This window comes from Coregonus lavaretus (assembly GCF_964263955.1).
Source record: "Coregonus lavaretus genome assembly, chromosome: 37".
Lineage (NCBI taxonomy): Eukaryota > Metazoa > Chordata > Actinopteri > Salmoniformes > Salmonidae > Coregonus > Coregonus lavaretus.
In genome coordinates this window covers 31370986-31388472 of record NC_140024.1, presented here as the reverse complement: position 1 = coordinate 31388472, position 17487 = coordinate 31370986, and the positions used below count along the sequence as shown (strand labels likewise).

The window sequence follows — 17487 nt, the reverse complement described above, 5'->3', positions numbered from 1 at the left end:
TATACAGGAACCAAGGAGTCCAGTGGTGGAGGGTTCAGGGACAGGGGCGCCATTTGTTGCTCAGTGGAACTGAGAGGAAATTAGAGGTGAAATTACAGGCCAATCGTTCTCATTAATGTTGATTTCAATCACTTGGCTCAGGCGACCCTAATGAGGTTAATAGAAAGGGGGGAGGGAGGGAAGGGGAGATGGTGGGGGGAGGAGTGAGAGAAAGTGGGAGATTGGGTGGAGGAAGTGCTACCGCTGATATCTCTGCCTGCTTCCCCCACTGAACTCTCATTTCAAAAGGTTGGCCTTGTTTTTCTTACTGACCCCGTCTGGTCGTTTTACCGCAAACAAGTCCAGAGACTACACAGAGAGATCACGTGCAAACAGGTCCAGAGACTACACAGAGAGATCACGCGCAAACAAGTCCACAGAATACACAGAGAGATCACGCGCAAACAAGTCCAGAGACTACACAGAGAGATCACGCGCAAACAAGTCCAGAGCCTACACAGAGAGATCACCCCTGTGAATAAACAGATAATCAAGCTACAAGAACATTCTGGATTTCAGCTTTTGTCAGTTTGTAACTGCATTGTTAACTGTTGAAATAATCAGCTTAAGTTGTTATGTCGTATGATGTCTTTGTTTGCTGATATTGGCATTGCGACATGGCTACAATAAACCACTCTCCTAAACTGATTAGCTGTACAGTTTACATTTCAGTATTTCAATGACAATATTTTTATTTTAATACGCGCACACAAATTCTGCCAATATTGGAGCACAGCGCATACTCACTTAGTGAGCTAAAAGCTGACCAAATGCCAAATACAACATAGATGTTGCTGTGTAAGATAGCTGTTCAGTTGCTTTTTCCTATTCAGCCAGGATTGGCTGGCAGTATCATTTTGCATTAGGGGAGAGAGGGAGAGAGGGAGGCCCAACTCAATGACCCGGCCATCACAATGCTTTCCAGTTTCCTGTAAACTTGTGTATAAATGCCTTATACACTCACAGAGGCAGTCCTGCAGCAGAAAGACAAACAACACCTGAACTGGGGAAGAGAAGCTGGAGGGGACGGGGGTCGACACAGGAAAGGGAGAGGGGGACAGAGCGGGGGAGAAAGAGAGGTTTCCTGAGCTAATAAAATACGGGCAGGAATGGAAGCTGCCAGCCAGCATTCTTGTGCTATTAGACAAGTTACTTCACTGCAGACTCCAGTTTCTACTGCAGTGCTGAGATGGCATGCTGAGGTCACCGGGCGGGGCTGGGCTGGGTATGGGGTAATACATCTAGGCTGCTGTTAAACCGGGAGACTACTTGCTCTCGTCTGCAACCCTATGCTTTTTGGTAGGTGCTTTTATTATTGAATTTGTCTGAGAAAAAGAATGACTTTCCTTGCAAGTTATCACCTGTCATAAATCCTCATCAGCTTTAGATCAGTCTGTGTGTCGTATATTATGATCAGCCTTAAACAGTTACTGCATGTTTTTCTTTTATGCTTGGTCATTGAAGAAGAGCAACAAAGTTAGGGAGGGAAGTATAGCCTATACCTGTAAGGCAGACTTCCTAACCTATCAGTGTTGGTGTATCTTGTTATCCTCCAAACTGATCTGTGATTTCCACCACTGTGTGTGATCTAGGCCAGTCATCCCATTGGATGATCTCACCTCAAGCTAAACTTGGATTTAACATGCCAGGTCATATATCTCCTAGCCTGGCCATGCATGCCTAGAAATTCTAGTAGTTCTGAATACTGCCAACTTAACGCCAGTCGGCCCCCACAGTCGACCCCCTATTCGGCCCCACAGTCGGCCCCCACAGTCGGCCCCCTATTCGGCCCCACAGTCGGCCCCCACAGTCGGCCCCCACAGTCGGCCCCCTATTCGGCCCCACAGTCGGCCCCCACAGTCGGCCCCCCTAGTCGGCCCCCCTAGTCGGCCCCCACAGTCGGCCCCCACAGTCGGCCCCCTATTCGGCCCCACAGTCGGCCCCCACAGTCGGCCCCCACAGTCGGCCCCCACAGTCGGCCCCCTATTCGGCCCCACAGTCGGCCCCCACAGTCGGCCCCCTATTCGGCCCCACAGTCGGCCCCCACAGTCGGCCCCCCTAGTCGGCCCCACAGTCGGCCCCACAGTCGGCCCCATACCAGCAAAGTGGAGGATATTCCTATATCGGGTTCCAGCTTCTCTCTTGCGGCGCTGGCTGCTGATGCCCAGAACATCAGACATTCATTTAACAATATCTTTGCTTTGGCACTCCGCTAAGGGCTCCTAGCAGAATCATTAAGCTCGGCTGGATCGTTAAACCCGCAGGCTGAATATGAACTACAGAGCCATCACTAAAGCAAAGGCCTCATATGTTGCTTGGTAGCAAAGTTAAGATGGAGGACAGCAAATCATTTTACATACAAATAAGAAGGAACCCTCGGTGCTACCGAATAATGGAGAACTGACACATTATAATAGACCGCAGTAATGGAGAACTGACACATTATAATAGACAGCAGTAATGGAGAACTGACACATTATAATAGACAGCAGTAATGGAGAACTGACACATTATAATAGACAGCAGTAATGGAGAACTGACACACATTATAATAGACAGCAGTAATGGGGAACTGACACATTATAATAGACAGCCGTAATGGAGAACTGACCCATTATAATAGACAGCAGTAATGGAGAACTGACCCATTATAATAGACAGCAGTAATGGGGAACTGACACATTATAATAGACAGCAGTAATGGAGAACTGACACATTATAATAGACAGCAGTAATGGAGAACTGACACATTATAATAGACAGCAGTAATGGAGAACTGACACATTATAATAGACAGCGGTAATGGAGAACTGACACATTATAATAGACAGCAGTAATGGAGAACTGACACATTATAATAGACAGCAGTAATGGAGAACTGACACACATTATAATAGACAGCAGTAATGGAGAACTGACACATTATAATAGACAGCAGTAATGGGGAACTGACACATTATAATAGACAGCCGTAATGGAGAACTGACCCATTATAATAGACAGCAGTAATGGAGAACTGACCCATTATAATAGACAGCAGTAATGGGGAACTGACACATTATAATAGACAGCAGTAATGGAGAACTGACACATTATAATAGACAGCAGTAATGGAGAACTGACACATTATAATAGACAGCAGTAATGGAGAACTGACACATTATAATAGACATCAGTAATGGAGAACTGACACATTATAATAGACAGCAGTAATGGAGAACTGACACACATTATAATAGACAGCAGTAATGGAGAACTGACACACATTATAATAGACAGCAGTAATGGAGAACTGACACACATTATAATAGACAGCAGTAATGGAGAACTGACACACATTATAATAGACAGCAGTAATGGAGAACTGACACATTATAATAGACAGCAGTAATGGAGAACTGACACATTATAATAGACATCAGTAATGGGGAACTGACACATTATAATAGACAGCAGTAATGGAGAACTGACACACATTATAATAGACAGCAGTAATGGAGAACTGACACATTATAATAGACAGCAGTAATGGGGAACTGACACATTATAATAGACAGCAGTAATGGGGAACTGACACATTATAATAGACAGCAGTAATGGAGAACTGACCCATTATAATAGACAGCAGTAATGGAGAACTGACACATTATAATAGACAGCAGTAATGGAGAACTGACACATTATAATAGACAGCAGTAATGGAGAACTGACACATTATAATAGACAGCAGGAATGGAGAACTGACACATTATAATAGACAGCAGGAATGGAGAACTGACACATTATAATAGACAGCAGTAATGGAGAACTGACACATTATAATAGACAGCAGTAATGGAGAACTGACACATTATAATAGACAGCAGTAATGGGGAACTGACACATTATAATAGACAGCAGTAATGGAGAACTGACACATTATAATAGACAGCAGTAATGGAGAACTGACACATTATAATAGACAGCAGTAATGGGGAACTGACACATTATAATAGACAGCAGTAATGGAGAACTGACCCATTATAATAGACAGCAGTAATGGGGGAACTGACACATTATAATAGGGAGGCTGCTCTGAGAGTATGCCCAGGAACCCCTGTCTGATCTGTTGCAGTGGCCCCGGTGAGTTGAAGAATACAACGTGAGGTCATTCTTAATGATGGAGCAACCGTTCTCTTCTGCCTTATCCCTTTGGTGGTGTTGTGAGAGCATTAGTCCAGATGTATAGGAGTCTCGTGACTCTTGTCAATGAAAAATGAAGACTTTTTGGTGTTGTTTTCCCACAGGCATGCTGGTGGTGAATGTGACCTGGAGAAACAAGAGCTACGTCGGCACCCTGTTGGACTGTACTCGACACGATTGGGCACCTCCCAGGTAAGCACATCGCCACCATTTATTAGTTCTCTCCACTTTCATTCTAGACTGTTCACATTTTTAGGTACTTTGTCTCTTTAAACATTCATTGGATTCAACTGAACATTTTGAAATCGGGTATCGGCGTTAGGCATACGGCTTCCGTATACTGAATTGTAATTGAAAAATGGTCGCTGGCCATAATCTTTCCACAGTACCATAAGTCTTGTACTTAGTAGTGTTTGATGTTAAATATGAGCATTTCCAGGGGCCATCAAACATCAGATACTCAATTTAAAACAAATCATTTACCCTTCTAGCACTTGGTCTCTCACCTTTCCTCCGATATGAATCTGCCCATCTGCCATCTATATCACGCTAGCTGTTGGATGTTAGTCCTCACCTCCCGTCTCTAGGGGGGCAGCAGTGCTTGCCTATCCACTGTAGTCTTTATCTTGGGCTCGGAGATACGTTCTGCAAACTGCTGACGTCCCGAGAGGACGTGATAGAAATAGAATCGTCCACCAAGCCAGATTGCCGGATCCAATTATTGCGCTAATAGCTTTTCCCAACACTGTATCACATTCTCCAGTGCCGTGGTGGGACCAGAACGCCTATCAGCAGCATTGTCTCAGCACTGGCTCATTTTCTCATGCTCTTTAATTCCTGGAATCCCCATCTCATTTAACTACCGCAGAGAGTTTAGCTTACATTTTTTGATAAGACCATACCACTCAAGCTCTGCACAGCCACATCCACCTTTAGTCAAAACGTCTCACTGTGTACTAGGAGACGTGGGAGAATGACAGTGTGTTCTATCACTTTTATCCTGCGACAGACTGGCTTTCAGAATTGCATTGTAGCTGGGCTTACTGTGACAGTTTGATTTGAAGGCTCTCAGCAAAGTAACAGCTCAACAAACTTTCAGGAAACCAAATCCGCCTTCTCTCCTGCTCCACGATGAGTAATGAGTCTGTATTCCTCCATCTCCGTGGGCCTACGGATTTACTCTCATCCCCTGCTGCTGGTGAAATAGTTTGGAGTGGTTGGAGGGGGGAAGTTATGAGTCATCCCGGGCACCGGTGTCTTTGTCACAGACTGTTAACCTTCACTGCTGGGATAATTACATTATTATCAAAGAGACATGGGGCCCAACTCTATTTTAGGGATGGGAATTATGCCACTTATTATTTGCCAGGCAGGTACACTACATGACCAAAAGTATGGGCATTAATATGGAGTTGGTCCACTCTTTGCTACTATAACATCCTCCACTATTCGGGGAAGGCTTGCCACTAGATGTTGGAACATTGCTGTGGGGACTTGCTTCCATTCAGCCACGAGCATTAGTGAGGTCGGGCACTGATGTAGGGCGATTAGGTCTGGCTCGCAGTCGACGTTCCAATTCATCCCAAAGGTGTTCGATGAGGTTAAGGTCAGGGCTCTGTGCAGGCCATTCTTCCACATCGATCTCGACAAACCATTTCTGTATGGACCTCGCTTTGTGCACAGGGGCATTGTCATTCTGAAACAGGAAAGGGCCTTCCCCAAACTGTTGCCACAAAGTTGGAAGCACAGAATTGTCTAGAATGTCATTGTACAGTCGTGGTGAAAAGTTTTGAGAATGACACAAGTATTGGTCTTCACAAAGTTTGCTGCTTCAGTGTTTTTAGATATTTTTTGTCATTTGTTACTATGGTATACTGAAGTATATTACAAGCATTCCATAAGTGTCAAAGGCTTTTATTGACAATTACATTAAGTTTATGCAAAGAGTCAATATTTGCAGTGTTGACCCTTCTTTTTCAAGACCTCTGCAATCCGCCCTGACATGCTGTCAATTAACTTCTGGGCCACATCCTGACTGATGGCAGCCCATTCTTGCATAATCAATGCTTGGAGTTTGTCAGAATTTGTGGGTTTTTGTTTGTCCACCCGCCTCTTGAGGATTGACCACAAGTTCTCAATGAGATTAAGGTCTGGGGAGTTTCCTGGCCGTGGACCCAAAATGTTGATGTTTTGTTCCCCGAGCCACTTAGTTATCACTTTTGCCTTATGGCAAGGTGCTCCATCATGCTGTAAAAGGCATTGTTTGTCACCAAACTGTTCTTGGATGGTTGGGAGAAGTTGCTCTCGGAGGACGTGTTGGTACCATTCTTTATTCATGGCTGTGTTCTTAGGCAAAATTGTGAGTGAGCCCACTCCCTTGGCTGAGAAGCAACCCCACACATGAATGGTCTCAGGATGCTTTACTGTTGGCATGACACAGGACTGATGGTAGCGCTCACCTTGTCTTCTCCGGACAAGCTTTTTTCCGGATGCCCCAAACAATCGGAAAGGAGATTCATCAGAGAAAATTACTTTACCCCAGTCCTCAGCAGTCCAATCCCTGTACCTTTTGCAGAATATCAGTCTGTCCCTGATGTTTTTCCTGGAGAGAAGTGGCTTCCTCGCTGCCTTTCTTGACACCAGGGCCATCCTCCAAAAGTATTTGCCTCACTGTGCGTGCAGATGCACTCATACCTGCCTGCTGACATTCCTGAGCAAGCTCTGCACTGGTGGTGCCCCGATCCTGCAGCTGAATCAACTTTAGGAGACGGTCCTGGCGCTTGCTGGACTTTCTTGGGCGCCCTGAAGCCTTCTTCACAACAATTTAACCTCTCTCCTTGAAGTTCTTGATGATCCGATAAATGGTTGATTTAGGTGCAATCTTACTAGCAGCAATATCCTTGCCTGTGAAGCCCTTTTTGTGCAATGCAATGATGACGGCACGTGTTTCCTTGCAGGCAACCATGGTTAACAGAGGAAGAACAATGATTTCAAGCACCACCCTCCTTTTAAAGCTTTCAGTCTGTTATTCTAACTCAATCAGCATGACAGAGTGATCTCCAGCCTTGTCCTCGTCAACACTCTCACCTGTGTTAAGGAGAGAATCACTGACATGATGTCAGCTGGTCCTTTTGTGGCAGGGCTGAAATGCAGTGGAAATGTTTTGGGGGGATTAAGTTCATTTTCATGGCAAAGAGGGACTTTGCAATTAATTGCAATTCATCTAATCACTCTTCATAACATTCTGGAGTATATGCAAATTGCCATCATAAAAACTGAGGCAGCAGACTTTGTGAAAATGTATATTTGTGTCATTCTCAAAACTTTTTACCATGACTGTATGCTGTAGCGTTAAGATTTCCCTTCACTGGAACTAAGGGGCCTAGCCCGAACCATGAAAAACAGCCCCAGGCCGTTATTCCTCCTCCACCAAACTTTACAGTTGGCACTATGCATTGGGGCACAGGTAGCGTTCTCCTGGCATCTGCCAAACCCAATTTCGTCCGTTGGACTGTCAGATGGTGAACCTTGATTCATCACTCCAGAGAACGCGTTTCCACTGCTCCAGAGTCCAATGGCGGCGAGCTTTACACCACTCCAGCCGACACTTGCCATTGTGCATGGTGATCTTAGGCTTGTGTGCGGCTGCACGGCCATGGAAACCCATTTTGTGAAGCTCCCAATGAACAGTTATTGTGCTGACGTTGCTTCCAGAGGCAGTTTGGAACTCTGTAGTGAGGGTTGCAACCTTTTTTACGCGCTTCAGCACTCGGCGGTCCCGTTCTGTGAGCTTGTGTGGCCTACCACTTCGTGGCTGAGCCGTTGTTGCTCCTAGACTTTTCCACTTCACAATAACAGCACTTACAGTTGACCGGGGAAGCTCTTGCAGGGCTGAAATTTGACGAACTGACTTGTTGGAAAGGTGGCATCCTATGACGGTGCCACATTGAAAGTCACTGTGCACTTCAGTAAGGCCATTTTACTGCCATGGTTTGTCCATGGAGATTGCATGGCTGTGTGCTCGATTTTATACACCTGTCAGCAATGGGTGTGGCGGAAATAGCCGAATCCACTAATTTGAAGGGGTGTCCACATACTTTCAAATATATAGTGTAGATGTTCACTCTTTCTTCTGCAACTAATGTTCACTCATTATTTGGTTAAAACAGAAAAGGAATTTCACCCTATATTTTTTGTGTAAGGCTTGATGTTACAGACCCAATTTAATGTTGTCTTATCTAGAAATGTAGAATTTGAGCATTACTTTGGAGCATATCATTAACCAGGTTTCCATCCAAACATTTAATGCGATTGAATTACCTGACGCATGAAAAAATTCACAACCGGGCTGATGGAAACAGGATGTGCCGGTACAATTTTATAAACGGCGACAGACTATTTGTTCACTCGACATGGTGGAGTCTTTTTGTGTCGGTAAAATTGATTATGCGAGAAATGGCGGTGGATACGCCTTTATGCGCAAATATTGATGTAATAACCATCATATCGAAATAAACGTATGTTGTGTGGTCCTCCCATTACGACTCGGGAAAGCATGCCGTTTATTAGGCTACAGATGAATTTAAAATGATGATGAGCTTCACAGGGTGGTGAAAGTGCAAGGTGAAAAGGTTGATGCTCCTTTCCAATAAATATCAAGGGTCTTATTCTGATGACATGATGATCGATGCTTGGCTGCCGTTTTGACAAATACAAATAATAATCTCGTAATGTGGGTAGCCGACCCACACTGTTGGGTAAAGTGCACGTGCCAAGATCAGAGTGGGCACCCTCGCTATATAACCAACAGTTTTTGTGACAAAAGTTATTTTTATGTGCACTATGTCATCACGCACAGCCTTTTATCCGCAACAAGTCATTTTGATGGAAACGCATCTCTGGTGGTAAATGCGCATATTGTTTTATGGAGATCTTAAAATATTCTCATCAAAATCTGTTGCAAATTGGATGGAACCTAGCTATTTAGTGTAATTTTGTATTCTGCCTACATTTCTGTCAGTCAACCCTTTTTAAATGACATTTAGTCTTTGGCATGCATAATGTAATTTGCTAACGTCTACGTCCTCTTGTCTGCTCAGGTTCTGTGAGTCCCCCACCAGTGACTTGGAGATGAGGAAGGGCCGGGGCAAGAGGATGAGACCCAACAGCAACACACCCGTCAACGAGAACAGCAACTCCTCGGACAACAAGGGCAGCGGCACCAGCAAGACGCGTGCTGCCAACAACAACAACAGCAAGGGCCGGCGGGGCAGCCAGACGTCGTCAGAGCGCCGCACGCCGCCCAACAGCAACACAGAGGACGTCAAGGCCAGCCCCTCGTCAGCCAGCAAGCGCAAGTCCAAACCCGCCTCCGACATGGAGCCCAACTCCAGCTCTGAGGACACCAAAGGCAACAAGCGCATGCGCACCAACTCCAACAGCGGAGGAGGAGGGGTGCCTCCTCCAATCCTTCCCCCCGTCCCCTCTGTTAAAACTGAGCCCCAGCCCCCGACGCTCGACCGCAACTGCCCCTCGCCGGTCCTCATCGACTGCCCGCACCCCGGCTGCAACAAGAAGTACAAGCACATCAACGGACTCAAGTACCACCAGGCACGCGCCCACAACGACGACGAGGACATCAAGCTGGACCTGGATGGGGACAGTGAGTACGGGGAGGACTCCACGCTTCACCCTGAGCCGGGGAACTGCAACGGGGCCTCCAGCTCTCACAAAGGCTGCCTGTCTCCTGCACGGTCCGTCACCCCCAAAGGCAGGGGTTTTGACTGCCAGAGTCCGTCCCCTTCCCCGGGCAAGTTTAGTTCCAAACAGAGTAAAAAGAAGGGTGGTGACGCTGACCCTGAAGCAAGCGGCACGCCAATGGAAGGCTGCGACGACGCGCCCTGTCTCACCGACGAGGCCAGCAATGACGGCATGGAAAAGTCCAAGTCTCACAAAAAGTCCAAGACCGACAAACCTTCTCAGAAGAACATGAAGTCATCATCCCGGCCCGTACCCCCAGGGAGCTTAGCCTCCCAGCAGCTCTACTCCCTGCAGGCCTCCTCTTTCCCTGCAGGGGGGAACCCCAATGCCTCCTTAGGGATGCCCCCTATGATGCAGGGTGTCCCCAAAAGCCCCCAGATGAAGGGCGCCCAGCCCCCCAAACCCCCCGCCGCGATGGGAGACCCTGCCGCTCTGAACCCTGCTTCCGGTGCTTCAAAAGAGAAGAAGAAGAAGGAGAAGAAGAAGAAAGAGAGTGGGAAGGAGGCAGACAGTCCCAAGCCTCTGGGGAAAGGGGGGAAACCAGAGGAGGGCAAGAGCCCCTACTCTGAGTCCTCGGAGCCGGGCAAAGGAGACGGGCTCCTTAACGGCTCCTCGGACCCCCACCAGAGCCGTCTGGCAAGCATCAAGGCCGAGGCGGATAAGATCTACAGCTTCACCGACAACGCCCCCAGTCTGTCCATAGGGGTGGCCAGCCGGATAGACGGCACGGGAATGCCTCAGCCCCTCACGCCCCTCCACGTGGTCACCCAGAATGGTGGCGGAGCCGACAACTCCTCGGTCAAGACCAACAGCCCGGCGTACTCGGACATCTCAGACGCAGGGGAGGACGGCGAGGGCAGACTAGTGGAAGGGGTGAAGGTCAAGGTGGAGGACCAAGGCATCAGAGAAGGAGCCAAGAAAGCCCTGTTCCCCAACCAGACGCCCAACAAGGAGTCTCCGTACTACGCCGGCTACGAGGCCTACTACTCACCCAACTACACCTGCCCCAGCCCCGGTGCCGCCAACCCGGGCATGCCGCACAGCGAAAGTCCGGTGGTGAAAGTGAAGCGTGAGGACGACCAGGAGCATGTGGAGGACAAGGTCAAAGTGGAGCCTCACGAAGAGCGCAAACTCGAGATGAACGCCTCCAGTCAACAACATCATCATCAACAACAACAACAACAACAACAGCAGCAGCAGTCAGTCATTCAACAGCGCTCCAACATGTACATGCAGCCTCTCTACTACAACCAGTACGCCTACGTTCCCCCGTACGCCTACCACCCGGACCAGGCCTACCACAACCACCTGCTCAACACCAACCCGGCCTACCGGCAGCAGTACGAGGAGCGCCAGCGCCAGGTGCTCTCCGAGCAGCACCGGGCGGCAGTGGCGGAGAAGAAGAGCTCTGACGTGGCGGCCATGAAGGAACGCGAGGCCTCCATGAAGGAGGAGTGGAAGCAGAAGGCCTCTGGGCCGCCCACTCTCTCAAAGGCGCCCAGCAAAACAGACAGCCTGGCCAACAAGACCCAACAGAACCAGGGTAAGACCAGAGACTCTCCCTCGGAGCCCTCCAAGGCCTCTGCCACAGGCCTGAAAGGAGAGGTATCCAAGTCCGAGGGGCTGAAGATGAAGCTGAGCGAAGGGGGGCACCATGGGAAGGAGGACTCCAAGCCAGGACTGGACACCAGAGCGGGGATAGAGCAAGCCATGTGGTACAGACAGGTAAAAAGAAAAAACTATTATATTTCATACTTGTATGTGTTCTTATATTCTATTATTTGTACATATTTTATGTGAATTAATGCAGTGTAATGTGGTGATTGACGTTAATTTTAGATCATGTTTAGATCACTTGTAGCCCTTCTAGAGAGTTGTGTAGTTGTTTGGGAGAGGAAGCCCTGAGTTAACTCCTTCCCACCTTCTGTCACCCCAAGCAGACCCAGCAGGAGGACGAGCTCCAGCAGCAACAACCACCGCGGTGGAAAGACGAGCGAGACAGAGAGCGAGAGCGGGACCGTAAAGGAAAGGATGACAGGCCCAGCAGGCCCAAGGAGAGTGGTGGTCCCAAAGAGGAGGATGGCGCTGGTCCCAAAGAGGGCACAGACCCCCGAACGTCTTCCACTGAGGACCACCGGGCCATGGGCAAAGACCCTCGCGCCAATGCCCACATGCAGTTCTCCTCGGCCCTGGCGCAGCATCAGGGATACATGCCCTACATGCATGGTTACCCTTATGGGCAGGGCTATGACCCCAGCCACCCCGGGTACAGAGGCATGCCCACGGTCATGATGCACAACTACCCAGGTAACCAGATCAACTATTGGTATAGAAAGGAACCACTTGGGGGAAAGCGCATTTGCCCAAAAAATCTCTATACACTATACAATGTTTTAAATATTAAGCCATAAATGGAATTAACACAATGACCTGTCCCCCCCCCCTGTTAGGTTCCCCCTACCTGCCCGCAGGCTACCCGTTCTCACCTTACGGCGGCAAGATGGCCGGAGGTGAGGAGGAGGCGAGGGGAGGTGACAAGTCGCGCGCCAGCCCCACGGTGAGCAGCAAAGCGGTGGACTCCAAGGCCCTGGACATCCTGCAGCAGCACGCCAGCCAGTACAAGAGCAAGTCCCCCACAGTGGGCGACAAGCCGTCCCATGAGAGGGACAGGGGAGAGAGGACTGGCGGGGAGAGGGAACGAGAGAGGGACATGGAGCGGCCACGCTCCTCGCCCTCCCAGCGCATCATGCCCTCCCATCACCACCTGGGCTACCCGCTGCTCTCGGGCCAGTATGATCTGTCCTGCACCACAGGTCAGCCTCAGCCAATCACCACTCTCACTGTTATGACTGGCGGGGTTCTCAGAAACCCTGACTGATGTACTAACCCTGACTGATGTACCAACCCTGACTGATGTACCAACCCTGACTGATGTACCAACCCTGACTGATGTACCAACCCTGACTGATGTACCAACCCTGACTGATGTACCAACCCTGACTGATGTACCAACCCTGACTGATGTACCAACCCTGACTGATGTACATACATTTTCCACCTCGCACAGGTCTCTCGTCATCAGCTATTGTTGCCAGTCAGCAAGCCGCAGCCCCTTCCCTCTACCCCCCGGCGCGGAGATGAAAACGGTAAAGCCCCTAGACAGACAGACAGACAGACGGACGGACACTGGGGTCAGACAGACAGACAGACACTGGGGTCAGACAGACAGACAGACACTGGGGTCAGACAGACAGACAGACAGACAGACAATGGGGTCAGACAGACAGACAGACACTGGGGTCAGACAGACAGACACTGGGGTCAGACAGACAGACAGACACTGGGGTCAGACAGACAGACAGACGCTGGGGTCAGATGTGGCCTTTTGGACAGAAAGCGTGGGAGGAAAAGATGTAGACATGCAGTACTTTGACAACCCATAGCTTCTATGCTTCATTGCATATGATAAATGATGCTTTCCTTCTTTACCATCGCACTGACTTAGTGCTACTGTCCTGTATAACAGTCTGATACACAGCTCCCTGGGAAAATACTTAGTACTACTGTCCTGTATAACAGTCTGATACACAGCTCCCTGGGAAAATACTTAGTACTACTGTCCTGTATAACAGTCTGATACACAGCTCCCTGGGAAAATACTTAGTACTACTGTCCTGTATAACAGTCTGATACACAGCTCCCTGGGAAAATACTTAGTACTACTGTCCTGTATAACAGTCTGATACACAGCTCTCTGGGAAAATACTTAGTACTACTGTCCTGTATAACAGTCTGATACACAGCTCCCTGGGAAAATACTTAGTACTACTGTCCTGTATAACAGTCTGATACACAGCTCTCTGGGAAAATACTTAGTACTACTGTATAACAGTCTGATACACAGCTCCCTGGGAAAATACTTAGTACTACTGTCCTGTATAACAGTCTGATACACAGCTCCCTGGGAAAATACTTAGTACTACTGTCCTGTATAACAGTCTGATACACAGCTCCCTGGGAAAATACTTAGTACTACTGTCCTGTATAACAGTCTGATACACAGCTCCCTGGAAAAATACTTAGTACTACTGTATAACAGTCTGATACACAGCTCCCTGGGAAAATACTTAGTACTACTGTCCTGTATAACAGTCTGATACACAGCTCCCTGGGAAAATACGTAGTACTACTGTCCTGTATAACAGTCTGATACACAGCTCCCTGGGAAAATACGTAGTACTACTGTCCTGTATAACAGTCTGATACACAGCTCCCTGGGAAAATACGTAGTACTACTGTCCTGTATAACAGTCTGATACACAGCTCTCTGGGAAAATACTTAGTACTACTGTATAACAGTCTGATACACAGCTCCCTGGGAAAATACTTAGTACTACTGTCCTGTATAACAGTCTGATACACAGCTCCCTGGGAAAATACTTAGTACTACTGTCCTGTATAACAGTCTGATACACAGCTCCCTGGAAAAATACTTAGTACTACTGTATAACAGTCTGATACACAGCTCCCTGGGAAAATACTTAGTACTACTGTCCTGTATAACAGTCTGATACACAGCTCCCTGGGAAAATACTTAGTACTACTGTCCTGTATAACAGTCTGATACACAGCTCCCTGGGAAAATACTTAGTACTACTGTCCTGTATAACAGTCTGATACACAGCTCCCTGGGAAAATACTTAGTACTACTGTATAACAGTCTGATACACAGCTCCTTGGGAAAATACTTAGTACTACTGTCCTGTATAACAGTCTGATACACAGCTCCCTGGGAAAATACTTAGTACTACTGTCCTGTATAACAGTCTGATACACAGCTCCCTGGGAAAATACTTCGTACTACTGTCCTGTATAACAGTCTGATACACAGCTCTCTGGGAAAATACTTAGTACTACTGTCCTGTATAACAGTCTGATACACAGCTCCCTGGGAAAATACTTAGTACTACTGTCCTGTATAACAGTCTGATACACAGCTCCCTGGGAAAATACTTAGTACTACTGTCCTGTATAACAGTCTGATACACAGCTCCCTGGGAAAATACTTAGTACTACTGTATAACAGTCTGATACACAGCTCCCTGGGAAAATACTTAGTACTACTGTCCTGTATAACAGTCTGATACACAGCTCCCTGGGAAAATACTTAGTACTACTGTCCTGTATAACAGTCTGATACACAGCTCCCTGGGAAAATACTTAGTACTACTGTATAACAGTCTGATACACAGCTCCCTGGGAAAATACTTAGTACTACTGTCCTGTATAACAGTCTGATACACAGCTCCCTGGGAAAATACGTAGTACTACTGTCCTGTATAACAGTCTGATACACAGCTCCCTGGGAAAATACTTAGTACTACTGTCCTGTATAACAGTCTGATACACAGCTCCCTGGGAAAATACTTAGTACTACTGTCCTGTATAACAGTCTGATACACAGCTCCCTGGGAAAATACTTAGTACTACTGTCCTGTATAACAGTCTGATACACAGCTCCCTGGGAAAATACTTAGTACTACTGTCCTGTATAACAGTCTGATACACAGCTCCCTGGGAAAATACTTAGTACTACTGTCCTGTATAACAGTCTGATACACAGCTCCCTGGGAAAATACTTAGTACTACTGTCCTGTATAACAGTCTGATACACAGCTCCCTGGGAAAATACTTAGTACTACTGTATAACAGTCTGATACACAGCTCTCTGGGAAAATACTTAGTACTACTGTATAACAGTCTGATACACAGCTCTCTGGGAAAATACTTAGTACTACTGTATAACAGTCTGATACACAGCTCCCTGGGAAAATACTTTGATATAGGCCAGACTGTGCTAGCTAGAAGCCTTTGTATGCAGCAGCAACAGCTCTTATGCCTTCAGTTCAGTTGTTCATCCTAATCAGGTAGGACAGCAGCAGAGCCCAGTGAATCACAGTGGTGATACTGTGGTAATAGACGTGGTGTCCGCAGTGGGATCCACCGTGTTATCACAGGCTGCCCTGACCTCTAGTGGCAGAGCTCTGTTATCACAGGCTGCCCTGACCTCTAGTGGCAGAGCTCTGTTATCACAGGCTGCCCTGACCTCTAGTGGCAGAGCTCTGCCTTGTTTCTGGACCTCTGGACTTCTGTATTTTGCTCCTCAGCTTGCTATTCAAGTGTAAAATGTCACTCAAGTAGACATCACAGTGGTCAAAACAACTGCATTTAAATATTTTAGCGATTTTACATTTTGAACTAATATTGTAATTTACCATAGTAGTGATACTAATCATTATATTGGGTAATCTACATGTCTTGAACATGGTTTTGAACGTGAATTAAACCAACCGTTTTCTGTCTCTTTTGTGTCATTGCCACAGGGAGACGTGACCGGCACCTCACCACCCTGCAAAGATTCATGTGACTGGCTCACATGAGGAAGCCCTCGGCTCCGAGTCCATTTTAGACATCAGTTGAATGGTGTTTCTATATTTTTAGTTCTCTGCCTGAATGTCCGGCAGATTTTTATTCTTCTTCTCCTAGCAGCATCTCTCTTCCTCGGTTCCCTCCGGCCCCACCGTGGACTAGGACTGACCACACCCAAGGTTCAAAGCCATCACTCTCTGCCCACGTGCACCCCACCGCTGATATCTATCGGTCTTTGCACTGTTGATGAACAAACACATGCAAAAATAGACCAACTGACTGCCTGAAAAGCTAAAAAGGTGTTTTGACTGCTTAGTAATTTTTTTGTCCCTTGCAGAACGGGGCAGGGGGTTGGGTGGCTGGAGGGATGATGGGGGAGGGGTCAAACTAAAATAAAGACTGACAAAACTAAACAAGTGAATCATGTTGAAATGTTTGAACTTGCTGTCGTTGGCCTGTTGTACGCAATGTGCCAGTATATCCTGACTATTGTCATTAGTAGGTTTACTGTGTGTGGTGAGATGAAGCTTGAGGGGAGCTGCTCAACCTCTTCAGACTTCTATAGGTGTTGAAGGGTTTGTTTTCTCCTCCCTCAGACATTTGCTCACTTAACCACCTCTTGGTTCACTTTTCAGGGATAGACATAATTATTGTGTGAAGGGAACACATTCACCTCAATACAGTTCATGTTTTGTGTTTTCCTGACATTTGTATTGTTCATTTCACGGCATGAGTGACTTTTTTCAGTTAATTTGATTCCTCCCCACTTCCCAATCCATCCTTTTAATGTGTTTTTGATATGCCAGTCTTACTTCACTGAATCAACCAAACCACACGCATACCGTGGCTCAGTCTGATCAATATTGCACTGACTGATGGACAGTTGTAACCATGGTTTCTGTTCAGAAGTGTAGAGCTGTTTGTTACCTCAGAACACTGGGGATCATCTACTGAAGAGGTCGGCCATTTTCACCTGTCAGCCTACAGTACAGTACTGGTCCTTCAATCGGCACAGCAAATGGACCAGCTCGTTATCCTGTCAATTTCCATGGAGGAAGTATCAAACAACTGATTGCA

At 47.3% G+C, this 17487-nt stretch overlaps 1 protein-coding gene across 4 annotated transcripts in view; it reads left to right on the top strand.

The window, feature by feature from the left end:
- LOC311111712 (zinc finger protein 609-like) overlaps positions 1 to 17116 on the top strand; it is an 88426-nt gene extending 71310 nt beyond the window's left edge. The window contains exons 4-9 of one of the 4 annotated variants that reach the window (XM_084154515.1): positions 4326 to 4413; positions 9321 to 11706; positions 11919 to 12288; positions 12432 to 12794; positions 13049 to 13127; positions 16365 to 17116. In XM_084154515.1, the coding sequence (XP_084010641.1) occupies positions 4326 to 4413; positions 9321 to 11706; positions 11919 to 12288; positions 12432 to 12794; positions 13049 to 13122 (3281 nt within the window). In that variant the 3' untranslated portion in view covers positions 13123 to 13127; positions 16365 to 17116. The remainder of the gene's footprint in view (positions 1 to 4325; positions 4414 to 9320; positions 11707 to 11918; positions 12289 to 12431; positions 12795 to 13048; positions 13128 to 16364) is intronic. The other 3 variants (XM_084154516.1, XM_084154518.1, XM_084154517.1) reach the window with 3 other exon arrangements.
- The last annotated feature ends 371 nt before the right edge of the window (positions 17117 to 17487 follow it).